This window comes from Biomphalaria glabrata, chromosome 10, assembly GCF_947242115.1.
Source record: "Biomphalaria glabrata chromosome 10, xgBioGlab47.1, whole genome shotgun sequence".
In the NCBI taxonomy this organism is placed as follows: domain Eukaryota; kingdom Metazoa; phylum Mollusca; class Gastropoda; family Planorbidae; genus Biomphalaria; species Biomphalaria glabrata.
The window spans coordinates 18284409-18301513 of record NC_074720.1 but is presented as its reverse complement, the minus strand read 5'-3'; the positions used below and the strand labels follow the sequence as shown (position 1 = coordinate 18301513).

General features: G+C 38.4%; 1 protein-coding gene across 1 annotated transcript; it reads right to left on the bottom strand.

The window, feature by feature from the left end:
* Positions 1 to 1107: 1107 nt before the first annotated feature.
* Positions 1108 to 12499, bottom strand: LOC106052095 (uncharacterized). Its single transcript, XM_056044826.1, has 2 exons — positions 12329 to 12499; positions 1108 to 3324 (listed from the first exon to the last, which is right to left on the bottom strand). The coding sequence occupies exons 1-2, from the start codon at positions 12497 to 12499 to the stop codon at positions 3007 to 3009; spliced, it is 489 nt and encodes a 162-aa protein (XP_055900801.1). The 3' UTR covers positions 1108 to 3006.
* Positions 12500 to 17105: the final 4606 nt, after the last annotated feature.

The window sequence follows — 17105 nt, the reverse complement described above, 5'->3', positions numbered from 1 at the left end:
CTGGGGCAAGTAATAGTTTAGTATTAAAATCTCTCATAAAATTAAACAAAATCAAAGCAAAAAATCAGTCACTAAATTCCAATACCCCCCCCCCCGGCTACGCCCATGGTATCTTGTGTGTGTGTGTGTTTAGCATTTTATATCTTATATAATCATCTGCAAATATAACTTTTGTTCCTGCGCTAATGCAATTTGGTAGGCCATTTAAGTAAATTAGAAGCATAATTGTTCCAAAGACTGTTTCCTGACTGATCAGGCAACCTGTTCAATGCTCTAATGGCACTTAGAAGAAGGAAAATGTGTACGAATTTGTCCTAGCTTATAAAATAATAAATGTACCTTTAATGACACTTATTGTTTTACTGCACTTGTAACTGTAACACTATCAATCTAAATCTATTTTCTAAGTTAAGTCTAGAATTAAAATGGTCTAGAGATAGCCTAACTTTCTAGATTTAGATCCTTCGCCTTCACTATTCCTTAGTCTTTTGAACCAGTGAGGCACAACACAAGGTCTGTTGACCGTCTTTCTCCATCCCTCTGTCTTTTGCCAAGGATAGAATTTCATTCTATGACAGACGTGTCCTGTCTTCCCATCGCTTTCTGTCTGCCTCTTTTTCTTTTTCCTGGTAGGCCTACTGTACCCTGAAGGAAGGTATTCGCGAGCTCTTCGGACCTAGTGATGTGGCCATAGAGTTTAAGTTTGCGATTTTTTTTTTTTTTGTTTGTTTTTGTTTTTTGACAGTTGTTTGCTGGTCATCGTGGGGTCCAATTGCTGTATTAATCCTATTTCTAATCTCTTCAATCGTGATGCATCGTGAGCCTTCAAGGATTTTAAAAAGTGTTTCGGTTGAAAAAGTGGAGATTATTGCAGAAGACGCACATGTTACTGTCAGGTGGGTTTTGTCCCCGGGCTCATCTAGGGTATGATGTACTTCGCCGGGCTCCCCACTTGAACAGTGTTTATTAACTTTATGCCGGGGTTGTAATTTAGCCTTGGCTCGTCTGCCTGGGCACCCCTAACAGTCTAGCAATCAATTTATGTAATAAATATCCAGGAACGAATAAACCAAATATTAACGTATACTAGTGAATAACAATATTGCATATAACAACAAAGGTTTAATGGGTTAATGATATATATGATATTATAAGGCATACATTACGAATGAATCAATAGCATTTACAAATCAATTGCAAATTACATTCAAAGGAACTATAGTACACCTTCATCTCAGTGCCATATTCGATCAGGGCTCACAACGCCAACCCAACGCCACGGGCAATAGTCAACTACCACGCCTACAACTCAGACTTGACTCCAGTAGAGTCCCAAGCCTGCGTCCCTAGATAAGAAAAATACACTCTCCTTTGATACCGCCATTCTCACGATTATAAGAGAAACGATTTTAGATCTACGACATTTAGAAGATAGTAAAATAAACTAACTTACCCAATACTGGGGAAGAACACCACACAGATAACTCAATCTCAAGGAACACCAAGAGACACACCAAGAGACTCATCTCAAGGCACAACAAGAGAACAATGACACCAATATAGCGCATCCTTAGGAACAGAACTAATAAAACCTTATGGTGCTCAAAAGAAAATACCAAACAAGATGCGCACGACAGTTACACTATACATTACAACTTTTGTTACTATTATTTTTTTAAAAATTCATTGCTAGAGCGACTCAAGATTGAGTCTAAGCCGAGTTTCTTTGGTAATTTTTCGAATTTTTTGTCAGGGAGACATTTGTCGTGTAAACCATTTTGTCGTAAGCCAATTGTCTGAGAACCAGTTGTCGCTGAAACGATGTCTGGTGAACTATTTGTCGGGTGAACGAATTTCCGTGAACGATTTGTCGATGAATGAATTTTCTGTGAACGATTAGTCATAGTCCAGACATATACAATTTATATATCATACAGAAAAAAAAAAGACTCAATATCTTATTAGGTAATTTAAAAAATTAAAAAGTTTATTAAGTGTATGAAATATTTGCAAATGATAATACAGGAAAATGACGACAATAAACTAAGTAAACAAACATAATGTCTCGGTGACTCAACCAAGTCTTTTCTATAAGTTACTGTGGAGAGATAACGCAGAAATGAAAAATCAAAAGAAATGTATGTTAGTCAACATGAAGGAGTGACTTGACGAGCATGTATAGATGACGTCTGACCCATTGAATCGGGAGTGGGGAGCCTTAGTTGCGCGCAACGTCACTTGACCTTCAAGATGCTAAACACGATTAAATGATAACAATTTGACAGTTATGAGTTAGTTGTACTGTGATAATCGACCAACTGCTTTGTATTCAAGTAGTCTAGACAACAAAGCAAATGTTTAAAATGGCAATACTGAAATTAATATTTTTGTTGTAATCAATACGACCTACAACCAGTCAAATAAAATAAAAAATGAAGCCACTTTCAGGATTAAGCGTTACACAGTAAACATAGTGAAAATATAGGTCAACAATTTAAAAAACAACAACAGTTAGTTATGCCGTTCAGATTGCAATTTTTACAAAGCTTATATCAACTCTGTATGTCTGTTAAAAAGTTTGTACAAGTTATTTCTCCGACTCCCAATCTCGGATCAATCTGAAATTTTGCACACTATTTCTTTTATCTGACAGCACAAGCATCAATAACTTAATAAAAAAAAATAGTTAACTATTGGTAATTCATTATTTTGTTTGGTATCTCGAACATGGGAAAATATTGTACTTGACTGAGGTGGTGCTATGAGCTGAATTATTCCCCTTTATATATTATATCTTTTATTTTCATACACACCTCACTAGCAGAGTGGTTAGAATGTCGGCTTGAGTAATGAGTTCAAATTCAAGTCTCTCTCTCTCTTTCAAATAAATAATAGAAAATATTTTTAACATTAAAAAAAAAATCTAATTTGCACACATATTTATGTATGTTTCCTTGTTTTAGTAATATCAATAAATTGTCACTTCGTTAATTGTATTCTTTTAGGCTACATGACAACACAGCAGGAGTCATCAGGAGTGTCCATACCTGACAAATGTATCACCGTATTCTCAGCTGGTTGTGGCCTCGTACACGGTAGACGTTTATCACATTCTCTGTCTATAGATGAGAATCTAATGCGCCCAATGCTCGAGCTGCTTCCAGCCTCGTATCTGTTGCCCCTGTCAATGCTGTCTCTGCCGGCTTGTCGTTTGGTAAGGACATCATTCCTTGTCAGGATTCGTGCAGTGATAGTGATACGGTCTTTCTTTAAAACTTCTTCCATTTTGGATGTTTTTGCTACATATACCGGTATAGAAGTTATCTGCCAGAATCAAACATAAAATAATAACGCTAATGACAAATATAAAGGATAATTTAAATGTTTATATTATAATTTGTCAAGCCCATCGGACAGGGCCGGTCCTACAGGTTGCGGGGCCCTATGCGAAACGGATTGCGAGGGGCCTAATTTGGGTTGTGATAAGGATAATAAGTGAAAATTAAGATTTTGTATTAGAAAATAAATTCGTCTTTACATTTTATTCATACTTTACTAAGTACAAAATCACTGTTAAGTTAACTTTACGAGCCATCTACAATAGATGGTAGTTTTTCAACAAAAGCCGATAAACATTCAGATCTGCCTTTTATATTTACTATCGACTCGCAAAATATCGCTTTTGTTTTTTTTTAAGAGGTTGAGATAGATTTAGATCTATATTTGTATGCCAGTGACTATTGAAGTAAATTAAGTATTTGAAGTTCTTGTTTTGGTTAAAATTTGCTTTATTATTACATTTTTATTAAATGAAAACTGACAATGCCATTTTTTTTAATCACGAGTAGGATTGGCGTTTTCCATATTGAATGACACATCGAAATGACAATTTTGTCTGTTTTAAGATTTGCATCAGTTTTGAGAAGATTTTAATAATCTCAGGACATTTTCATTACTTTTTCTTACATTTTATAATTTCAGGAGAATTCCAGGAACCCTTTAATAATAAGTTAAAATGGTTTAATTTAATAATTTACACACAGAATTCGCAACGCGCGGGGCCTATGAAAGTGCGGGGCTGTGACAAGTCAAAAACTCGCTGTCAGAGTCACTCTAAATTATCACAGCATTAATTATTATTTTTCATTATTTATTTATTTTATTTTAATTATTTCCCCATCCCACCTCCAAATTCTCCACCCGCGCCACCTTTTCCGCTCCGGGCTAGACTTAGTTGACCACCTTGGAGATAGTTAAAGCGCGTCCTTTCATTTATCTGCCCTTGATCGGGGACAGGTAAACACACAATCTCTTTTGTATTACCCGCCGGATGTCTGAAGGACGGTCGCGGTTGACACCACCTTGGTTTGAATGCAAGCTAATCCTTCTCCCCCCCCCCCTTACTCTCACGTCTCTCTTTGATCTAAGAGATTACCCTGGTCAACACACCGCGTGATATTCCAAGGTGCGGCTCCCACCTCGAGTCAAATCCACCCACGTGTAAGATAAATCTTAGCCTAGGACATTTCCTGTGTCCGCCCACATTCTCCAGGCCTGTATATAAGTAGATTCAAATCAAGCCAGACCCTTTCACTCCTCTATCGCTGTCGATCGAGTCTGGACTATATCATTTATTCTCCCTCCTAGAGGAATACCTGGTGGTAAGCCGAACTTAATCACAAGTTCCATCTTAATTACTCTGTGTATATTTCCATTGGATTTTATCATGTGTATTTTGCCTAGTTCATTTATATTTAATTAGTGCATTGTGTATTTCTCACTGGTGTAAGTAGAAAACATAAACATGTGCTATGTATATATTTTAGTATTGCATTAATCTATTAATGCTACGTTGCTCAATTGATCATTGATGCAACCATGTATATATTTGTACACCTTATTTTATTTTCTTTATCTCGGCTGACAACCGTGATAATTTTACTAGCGCACTGATACTGCGTTTAGAGAAGATATATGAATTATCTCCCCTTTACTCATTTTACTCTAATGAGAGTTGCGCCGCTTGAAGATACATTCAAGCACGCTCCATTGTTCTTGACCCACGGTCATATGTAAACAAACCATCTGGGTCGCTGACCTCCGCCCATTCACCCCCCCCCCCTTTTTCTTTCTCTATCCACCTGTGTTGTTTATTCGAGATTATTATTTCCCCTTCTATGTACATTTTTATATTATTACGTTCTCTTTTATGTACATTTTTATATTGCTACTATCTGCCATCTATATTCCAAATCCCATTTGTCATCATCTCCCCTTTATGCTCTAAAGCAATTTTACCAATCTGACGAATGCACCTCAGTCGAGGGCATCGATAAGATGCATGAGAGACATGTCCTAACTTGTCTTTATTTATCCGCAGCCTCCCTCAGGTGTCTGCCTATCACCTATTGCCTATTTACCTGCCTATTTATTCATTGGATCAACTATCTATTTACCTGCATCTGTGCTGAGCGCTACTCAGCACTGCACTTGCCTACTGAGATCTACTCAACTCTACTACTTGGCGCTATCGGCATTGCCCGCCTATTCGACAGCCCACCTGTCAAGCTGTTAGGCGCGACGTCCCTATGGAGTCAGATCTGTGCGAGACGTCATAGCTACCCCAACCCTCTGCAACTCACTGGACATATCCTGTTACCTACACTGCCCCCGGCAGATCAGCTCTGCCCGCAGTAACCTTGTGCCCACGGTATCCGGCCACCCGCCATACTGTGCCCACTTCAGATACTAGAACTTGGGACTGAGACTCCACAAGAACTATATCGCCGGCGTCCCTCTATCTGCTAGAGCGCCACCTCCAGCTGCAGAACCTCAAGCCAGGACACAGCCAGCTGCGACATCAACAGGAAAAACCAGCTAAGTCAGAGGACAAAGTGACATATTCTCTTATTAGGTGCAAGAGTGATGATTAAATCTAGTAATACTTAGAGATAGATGCAAACCCTCCCCCTTTTTATTCTTATATGTATATTTATGTAAATAAATATTCTTTATTTTTAACTTTTGTATCTATCTTTCATTGCTTGTCTAGTTGCGTGTCTGCTCCCGATTCATATGCTGATAGGTTGGTGTGTGATAGCTTTAAAAATAATCATCCCCTAGACATTAAAACGCGCCAAACACACATCACATTTCCCCACCTGTCACAGGGGCCCACTGCGACCGCATAGGTTGCAGTGACCTAAGACCGGCCCTGCCATCGGACAATAATCAAAACAGACAACACACACAATCAATAGGTAGCCTACTATTTTGATTGTTAAGTGGCACTCTATAAATAGCATTCTTTTGAAAATAAGAAAATCATTTTGAAAAGACCATACCTCGTTTGTACAACTCATAGAGCGATATGTTTTTCTCTTTATAACACATAAATGTTAGATTAAAAAACAATGAAACATTTTTCACCCCTACCCCTCATGAATACAAGAATGCCTTACATTCGGAAATTCATTTCAAAACCATGCTGGATCAGTGGATCTAGACCAACTTAAATGTATCTCTTTTTTTTTACTTTGAAAAATTATAACAGTCAAACAAGAGTTTTCCCATGTGGCCAACGAGCTAGTAATTCTTTTCTCATCGATATTCTGTTAAATTTCTAGGAAAATCGTTGGAGTCATTTTTGAGATCAGTGTCCAGGTTCCACCCTCTGCCCAGCCTCCAGTTTTCAGATTCCAAAAAGTTCTGACATGTACCTATAGGGGTATTGTAATGAAATAAAAACGATTATTGCGTCTTTTTAGCGGCCCCGAAAGGGGAAAAGACGCTATTAGTTTTGTGTGAAATGTCTGTCCGTCCGTCCCGTTTAGATCTCGTAAACTAGAAAAGATATTGAAAATCCGACATCACAATAATTTAGACCATTCAAAGTTCTGATGCAACGGCTACTTTTTTTTTTTCTGAAAGCGAAAAATCTAATTTTTAAATCAGTTATGCAAGCAGTTTTTTAAAGAGAAAAAGCTAACTAGTATGCATTATAAGTTAGACCTAATTTTAAACTAATAGTAATCTTGTAAAGGTCATTTTCCTGAACTTTACAAAACAGAGTGCAATATGTAATAAATCAGTTAGGCCATGGGAGACGCGGTGGCTGAGCGGTAAAGCGCTTGACTTCCGAACCGGGGGTCCTGGGCTCGAATCCTGGTGAAGACTGGGATTTTCAACTTTGGAATCCTTGGGCGCCTCTGAGTCCAATCGGCTCTAATGGGTAGCTGACATTAGTTGGGGAAAAGTAAAGGCGGTTGGTCGTTGTGCTGGCTACATGACACCCTCGTTAACCGTAGGCCACAAAAACAGATGAACTTTACATCATCTGTCCTATAGACCACAAGGTCTATAAGGGGGACTAGTTAGGCCAGGTTCACATCTAACTTTGCATTCACTTGCACCTATCCTTTGATCTGCTGGACCGTTGGGGCTCTACACAAGATCTGTTAACCTTCTTTTTTCCATTCTTATCTCTCATTTGTCTTTGATATAATTTCATTCGGATGTTCTTTCTGAAAATATTGAAGCCTGCGTGGGTGGACCACTTCGGGGGCCGATTTTGAGTTTGTGTTTCCACACAAACTGTCTTTTGTAACCTTGTTTTTATATTATTCTTAGATCTTAAGAGCTTTCAAGTTAAAATTAAATAAACTCATCCTTACCAATATCAAACTAAGGCTACTCCAAGTGGGAAGTTTAATTTATTTCTTCTAGAAAGGGAGTGCGGGGATATAAGGGTGGAAGTGATGAACGCTTTACCTCTGAACTAAATGGACTCGCGTTTGGATTTCAGTTTTGTTTGTTGTTGTTGTTGTTGTTTTGGTAAGGATGTCCCTGAGATTACCCAGTTACAATGGGCATCTGACATAAGACAATGACGTGAGTGGCTGCGTCTGCAGCATGATTGATTCAAAACTTTTATTTTTAAGAAGACATTTCAATGCGTCTTCAATAATGCGTTTTTAGAGTCTACCTGTCCTTTTATTTTAAATACGTTAGAATGGTAATTTTTTTTCCGAGTGACCTAGCCCTACATTCGTTTTTTTTTTTTTTTTGACGTCATTTGCAAGACTAAGAGATGGCCGCTACAAGACTCTTGGTGAACTAGAGGGTAACCTAACGATGAGCTGTACGTTCTCTTCTGCCCCGAATGTCTCTCACTAGTAAGTATAGGCTACTCATTCCAACACGCGCTCTTCTTACTAGGATAAATGTTGACTTGTAGACGCCAGGAGACTCCAGTTCTAAAGTGGTCTACGCCACTTGATTTGAATGCTTTTAAATGTTATAATATTTGAATATTTAAAGAACTTCAATATTTTCAGCTCCATTTCATTATAGGACAGCACTGAGCCGGATTTACTACAGTACAATATGGGCACATTAAAAAATGAGTTTGCACAAATATATATATATATATATATATGTGGTGGGTTTGAATGGACAGTGTCCACGTTGTTTTACCCTTTTACGCGAGGACACAAGACGCCAACTATATATATATATATATATATATATATATATATATATATATATATATATATATATATATATATATATATATATATATATATATATAAATGCATATTAAATAATGAAAATAAGATTAAATTTAAAAGTAGTAAAATACCCCTTCCAGACCTTGCAATTTTTAGGGCAGATGATATATAAAGGTTATCTGTTTCTATAGTCGACGGTTAACGAGGGTGTCATGTGGCCAGCACAAAGACCAACTGCCTTTACATTTCCTAACTAAGTCAGGTATCAATTAGAGTTGGATGAACTCAGGGACGTCTTAAAAATCTTAGTCTTCACCGAATTCGAACCCGAGTCCCCAAATGTACAAGTAGGCCCCTACTCTATTTGTTTCTTCATAACTATGAAATGTTTTTGAAATAATTTAATATTGTGAAGTCCATTTATGGTGAGGCTTGAAGGGGGCAGGAGCCTACACAGGGCCTCCGCTTAACTATAATTCGGCACTAGGACAGCCCCGATAACTTTAGCCTGAAGCTGACCTAGTTCTCTTGACACACTGGCGGATCCAGGGGGGGGCGGTAGGGGCGATCGCCCCCCCCCACTCGGCCGACACCCCCCCCCCCGAAGGGGGGGCGGACGAATTATAGTATAGAATTCACACAATTTGTATGCGAATTTATTACTTATGTTAATAATATATACTAATTATTTATATTTCAACCTATATTTAGATTATTTGGCCCCCCCCTTCTAGTATTTTGGCCGATTTGGTAGGGTCGGGAGGGGGCGATGGCATCAATCCGCCCCCCCCACCATAAACTTTCGAGTGGGGGGGGGCGGTCCAATTTATTTGTAGAAATCACAGCTTGCTAACCGAATCAATTAAATATCTATATGATTAAAACTTGTTATTGGTATTTTAACCGGTCTTTATATAATTTCGTTCACCTGTTGGCCGATTGGAAGGGGAAGAGCGAATACCTCCACCGCCCTTCCCATCTAAACCCTTTGAGTGGGGGGGGCGGTCCTACTTTTATGGAGAAATCATAGTATGTGAACAAAATTAGTCAAATATCTATATAATATGAACAGGTGGAAGTGCGATACATGCAATCCCCTTCCCCCCATCGGACAAATCAATACTTTTTCTTTTTGTATTATAGTAAGAAATTACAAAATTACAAAAATCTGTCACTAATATAATTTATATATGCTATAAAGTAAATTCTTATATCGAGTCGCCCAACCCCTATTCTTTAATGCAATAGCAGAAATTATAAAAAGGAGCGAGAATTAATCGTTTTCATTTTACCGCCCTTCCCCTTTCCAGACAGAGTTTGTGTAATTTGACATGAATTTATCATAACTATTTTAAGAAAGACTTTGCTTTGGAAAAGTTATAGTTCAAACGAAATTTTTCAATATAACAGTCACGGTTGAGATTAGTTCAAAAGCCAGATAGTCTTTTCCTAGTCGACTTTTTCCAACCTTTACTCTATCTCATATTTTTCTAGTTAAATAAATTTAGGACTATAATTCACAATTTATTCTAGAATTCTATTGAATATTATTAATCGAATTTTTATTTTTTTTGGAGGCGATCTTCAAAACCTTAATCTAAATATCTGGGGTATCTAATCTTTTCAAAGAACAAATCAGTTGTATTTGCAATGTATTAAGGGACTATAAATTCATATTAGAATATTTTTCTCATTATTCAAAAGGCACTTTATAATAGAATGAATAATGAGCTGTAGGTCAGGAGAATGCGTTACTGCAGTGAAGAATGCCAGAAAACGCTTTTAGCGTCGAGGCTTCGCCCCGAACCCCACTGATAAATAATGAGCTGTAGATGTCAGAAGAATGCGTTACTGCAGTGAAAAATGCAAGAAGACGCTTTTGGCGTCGGGGCTTCGCCCCGAACACCACAAATAAGTAATGAGCTGTAGATGTCAGGAGAATGCGTTTCAGCAGTGAAAAATGCAAGAAAACGCTTTTGGCGTCAGGGCTTCGCTCCGAACCGCATTGATAAATAATGAGCTGTAGATGTCAGAAGAATGCGTTTCTGCAGTGAAAAATGCAAGAAAACGCTTTTGGCGTCAGGGCTTCGCCCCGAACCCCATTGATAAATAATGAGCTGTAGATGTCAGAAGAATGCGTTTCTGCAGTGAAAAATGCAAGAAAACGCTTTTGGCGTCGGGGCTTCGCCCCGATCATCACTAATAAGTAATGAGCTGTAGATGTCAGGAGAATGCGTTTCACACGTGAAAAATGCAATAAAACGCTTTTGGCGTCGGGGTTTCGCCCCGAACCACACTGATAAATAATGAGCTGTAGATGTCAGAAGAATGCGTTTCTGCAGAGAAAAATGCAAGAAAACGCTTTTGGGCGAACCCCACTTAAGAAGCTTACAGCGCTCTCCCAGACCCCCAAGCTTGCAAGAGAAAGACTTTTTTTTCTGTTTTTTTCGCCGAAGATTGAGAAACAGTCTTATTTTATTCTCATATGTCGAATATATATATATATATATATATATATATATATATATATATATATATATACATGCTGTACGCACGTTTATGCATAGGGTTAGGGACCAGTTTGGAAAAAAATCTCCCCCCCCACTCCAAAGTTCTGGATCCGCCAGTGTCTTGACAGGGATGCGTCATTTGATACTATGCTGCCTAGATACGCAAAGTGATCTATCACAGTAATGCCCAAACTACGTTCCGCGAACCATATCCGGCCTTACAGTGCATCATAATGTAGCAGCAGAGGTTCGGTTCTGCTGGATTCGTTGATTTTTAGCGGCCCCCCGAAAGGGGAAAAGACGCTATTACTTTTGTGCGAAATGTCTGTCCGTCTGTCCGTCTGACCGTCTGTCCGTCCGTCCCGTTTAGATCTCGTAAACTAGAAAAGATATTGAAAATCCGACATCACAATATTTTAGACCATTCAAAGTTCTGATGCAACGGCTACTTTTTTTTTTTTTCTGAAAGCGAAAAATCTAATTTTTAAAATCAGTAATGCAAGCAGTTTTTTAAAGAGAAAAAGCTAATTAGTATGCATTATAAGTTAGACCTAAATTAAAACGAATAGTAATCTTGTAAACTTCATTTTCGTAAACTTTTTTTTTATTGCGTTTTCTTTTTCTTTTTTTTTTTAGATCCGGGTTCGAATCCAGGTGAAGAATGGGATTTTCAACTTCGGAATTCTTAGGCGCCTCTGAGTCCACCCAGCTCAAATGAGTACCTGATATTAGTTGGGGAAAAGTAAAGGCGGTTGGTCGTTGTGCTGGCTACATGACACCCTCGTTAACCGTAGGCCACAAAAACAGATGAACTTTACATCATCTGCCCTATAGACCACAAGGTCTGAAAGGGGAACTAGTTAGGCCAGGTTCACATCTAACTTTGCATTCACTTGCACCTATCCTTTGATCTGCTGGACCGTTGGGGCACTACACAAGATCTGTCAACCTTCTTTCTCCATTCTTATCTCTCATTTGTCTTTGATATAATTTCATTTGGATGTTCTTTCTGAAAATATTGAAGCCTGCCTGGGTGGACCACATCGGGGGCCGATTTTGAGTTTGTGTTTCCACACAAACTGTCTTTGTAATCTTGTTTTTTTGTTGTGATTTGGTCCATTACAAGCATATTCAAAATGTATTTGACATCTAAGTCGAAAAAAAATGGACATCACTGATGTATCTCATCAAGAGGATAGCCATTTTCAGTCATTTGTAAGCTCAGGTAGATGCAACTAGTCTCTTACTTGTTGAGCTGTTATGACACATAACTAATACTAAATATTTTAATTAAATATGTTTAATTACCTGAATATCTTGATTTAAAGAAAAGCACACGAGCCAAGAGTTGCCATTAATTAACACGTTAACTTCTTGGTAATCCCCGTAAGAGTTGAGGTAAACAGAACATATCATTAGAGACGTATTTATAAACGGAAATTTCCGTAGGGGGAACCACCGGAACAGACCCATGGTCATTTTAACCCCAAAACTCTTGCACTAGCTCTGCAGTAGGGTTAAAACAATATGGCATTTGGTACATTGAGCAAAGGCCGGTTCTCAAACTATTTGGGGGGAGGGGATAGGGGGGATGACTGACTTGAGCTGAAATTTTTTACTAAAGTGAGGAGGATTCGCGCAAAACGTCGACCTCTCTCTCGCCCTCAAGCCCATCCTTTTCCAGAAGCAAGATTTGGTCAAGACGTCCGGGGACGAGTTTGGGTGAGTGGATGACCAGAGACTTTCTGGGTGTCTTGTCCTGCTCTAGAGTGCTCCACGGCACTGTGCCTTTCTGTCCGATTTGTCTAGTTATTGTGACGTTTCGCACAGGCCGCCAAGTCCAGACTTCACATTCCAGGTTTGACAAAACCTCAGTGTACTGAGTGTCATGTCAGATGATTGTGGATACAATGCACATCTCTCCAAAATACAATCGTGATAATTATTAAGAAAGTTTAAAAACGTTGAAAAAGTTCCACTGTTAATGGCTTTTGTATAGATACCCTCTACCTGGTTTAGCCGGCCAGTCAAAGCCGTTTCCGGGGTGTGGCCACTGCGTATTCTACAGCCAGTGGGAGCAACATGTGAGAGTTGGGTACCGAAAAGGGACCAAGATTTAGCCAAGCTACCCCCAGAAGAGAGTACTACTGCCTGTCCACTAGAGGTGCTACCCTCCTAGATACCCCATACCATGGGGAAGAGGTAGCCGCATTGCACGAAGGCGGTAAGAAGAAGTTAAGCGATTGATTGGTGGCTATGCGGTGACAATGATAAAATTAGCGAACCTAAGACATGAAAGAGTAGGCCTAAAGACTTTATTTTTGTTGTGAGCTAGATTTTGTTTAAATATCAGTTTATTTCATTACTATCAGATCTATATTTCATCTCAAGTTAAATTGTGAATAATAACAATTATATTGAGGTTTTGTTCACAAAGAATCTGTACAAGTAATTTAAAGTTTATTTATTAAAAAATATATCGCTTCAGTTGTACTAGCTGTCTTGAGCTACACCCGATCAACATGGGGGGGGGGGGGCCTGCGAAAACAATGTTCAGACCCCTTGCCGACTTCAGCGGAAACCTGCCGTATCTTCAATTCTACCTCCAGTAAGAACTTTTTAGAACGCTTATTATGTAGGCTACACTATTTCCAAAAAAAAAACAAAAAAAAACGTTTTAGTGAAATTGTATGACGTTAATTTGGTTTGTATACAAAGTGTTCAATTAATATATAGGGCTAAATGAGAAATAAAACATAAATCCTTATTGTGGCCTTATTTCTTTTCTTTTAAATTAGTTTTTTAAAAAATAAAAATAAAAATACTCACGGGCGTCACTGTGTAAGCCTACATCGCTCTTCTGAGCTTCAGCTTCTAAAGGAGCCCGAACGAAAATGTTATCTAGGGAGTCGCCACCCGGGAATGTGAGAAACACTGCCTTACTATGTTTTATTTCGAGTCATTGCTTAATTAAGTGACTTGTACTTAGGATTATTTACTTAGTTTTAAACTCAAGAAAAATATTCAGCGCTGAGTTGCTTCATTTGTTGAATAAATTTGTAGGCAACATTAAATCCAAGTATATCAGATGATTGTGGATACAATGCACATCTCTCCAGAATACAATCGTGATAATTATTAAGAAAGTTTAAAAAAAACGTTGAAAAAGTTCCACTGTCAATGGCTTTTGTATTTCGAGCTTTTTTTTTTTTTTTTTTTGGATTGTGCTTTAACGTACAATAACAAACAAGACAACATATTTATGTCCAGATCCCATAACACTGTTGAGCAATCAAAGTTATCGAGAAATTGTATATAGGTTATAATTAGGCTTATTTACACTGTTCATTGTAATATACCTGCCGCAGCTCATCAATTAGGCCGATAATCGTCGCAAATACAGCAGCATAAGTGAGTAGTCAGAACGAGATTAGTTTCTGATGTTTATTATATGGAACCGAGATCTCAGATGTCTGAAGGCATGTATATGCGAAATTGTTCCTAGTGCATGGTTCATAGTTGTACTTGAGGGATACAACAACGGTGCGAATATGAAAGGAGAAAATGGAATGGTCTACAAAAAAATGGATTTAAATCAAAGGGCACTTTTGGAACAGTGTTCAGCTGAGTCTTAATGGAATTTTTTTTTTCTAACGGAAAAAAGAAAGGGGGCGGCATTTAAAAATTTTTACACGCAGGCGGCCAGAACCCTCGCGGCCCCCTGGGGGTAGGCCTATATGATTTAACTTTTACAAAAATATTCAAACAAACAGTAAATCACAAAAGGAAGGGTCGATATTATCATTGATTAAGATTCAACTTTAAAACTAGGTACCATAAATAGGAAACATTTTTGAGCTATCGTAAAAAAGTGTGTGAAATAGAGTTGTCCTGTTTTTGATATCCGTGTCCACCCAGGTTCCACACACCCACCACTGGCAGATCTGGAGGTGCGGTAGGTGTGAACACCCCCCCCCCCAGTCGACCTACCTACCCCCCGAAGGGAGACGCGCAAATTTTAGTAAAGAAATCATCCTATTTGTATACGAATTCTTTGCTAATGTTAATAATATATACTAATTATTTATATTTTAAATAAATTATTTACATTTTAAATAATGTTTAAATTATGCCCCCCTTCTAGTATGTTGGGCGATTTGGTGGAGTGGGGAGGGGGCGAGTGCATTAACCCCGATCCTAAATATGCGAGTAGAAATCAGTTAGTTAACAGAACTAGTTACATATGATATAAGTTACTTATTGAAATTTAAACTAACCTTTCGGTATGATGGCCAATTCGGTGGTGTGTGTATGGGGGGGGTGATTGCCTCTACTGCCCTCCCCACCCCAACCCTTTAAGTGGGGTGCTCCAATTTTTATACAGAAATCATAGTTTGTGAACACAAATACTTGAATATCTATATAATATAAGTTACTTAAAATTATTACAGTTTGTATCAACTCACTCTGTCTGTCTGGTAAAAAGTTTGTATGCGTTATTTCTCCCACATCCAATCTCGGATCAAGCTGAAATGTTGCACAATTATTTCTTTTACCTGACAACACAAGATACATTTAATAGATGGCTCCTTCTGTCTCGGAAGACAATGGATGCGCCCAGATGAGTCACTGGTTTTGGTTTCGTCAAGTTAGGCAGAATCTGGAGTGACTGATCAAGCCTATTCTGGAGCGGCAGAGGTTGCATCACAAAATTCGCTGATGATGCGGCTCTTCTAGCCCTACTCTCTGAGATCTCAGACGTAAATGAGTATTTCAGAAAAATAGAACACATTAAAGATATTGTAAAGATAATGTGGTTAATATAAAATGTAAAAAAACAACAACAACAAAGAAATGATAATCGATTTTCGTATGGAAAAGAAGGAAAATGATATTGTTTCTGTAGCTGGAGAGACCATTGAAACAGTGTAAGCTTTTACTGCAAATACTGCAAAGAAAGTGGAAACAATACAGGAATTTGCTGACAAGCACGACATAAAGAACTTCTTCCATGCCATAAACGAAATCTATGGACCCACAAAGTCAGGCTCATCCCCTCTATTAAATGCTGATGGGACAATCCTATTAACAGATAAAGAAGAAATCCTAAAACGCTGGGCCGAGCACTTCGAAAAGGTTCTCAATACACCTTCCATCATAAATGAAGCGGCCATAGACAGGCTACAGCAAGTACCAATTAAAGAAAAAATAGATGAGCCCCCCCCCCTTACGCTAAAAGAAACCGATCTTGCAGTTCAACAACTCCCAAGCGGAAAAGCCATAGGAGCTGACTCCATTCCCGCTGAGGTCTACAAAAAAGGTGGATTAACCCTGATTGAAAGACTTCATAAGCTCTTCTTAATGTGGGAAAAAGAGTCTATACCACAAGACTTTAAAGATGCCACAATTGTTCATTTATACAAGCGAAAAGGAAACCGCCAAATCTGCGACAACCACAGAGGAATATCTCTTCTCTCTATTGCTGGGAAAATCCTTGCATGCATCCTACTAAATCGGCTCATGCAACACATAGAACATGGTCTATTACCAGAAGGCCAGTGCGGCTTCAGAAAAGAGCGTGGAACCATTGACATGATCTTTGCAACAAGGCAGCTCCAGGAAAAATGCCAAGAACAAATGCTGACCTGTTCTCAATATATGTCGACCTAACAAAGGCACTCGACACTGTTAGCAGAGAAGGGCTCTGGAAGATTATGTCAAAGTACAGCGGATGATCAGTAGACTCGAGAACCTATTGTGGCGAGTATCTGTAATAAGGAGGAGTATCCTTATTGATCGAATTCTGTGTCAAAGCCAAGTGTTGATGTATTAATTTTGCAACTTGGTTATGGCGACCTAGATTGGTAGATTCTTATAAGGCTGAATTCATTATGCCATTATGTGTTCCACATTTTCGACATTTGTCAACAACATTGAGTTTTTAGGATATGTTTCCCGTAATGTTTTGTCTGTATTACTCTGTCCTATATTGTTTTAACTTTTAACAAAGCCTTCTGTTTCAGGGTAGAGGCGACCTGCTTTGAGCCATGATAAGGATGCAGCCTTGTCAATGTTGTCCCTATCT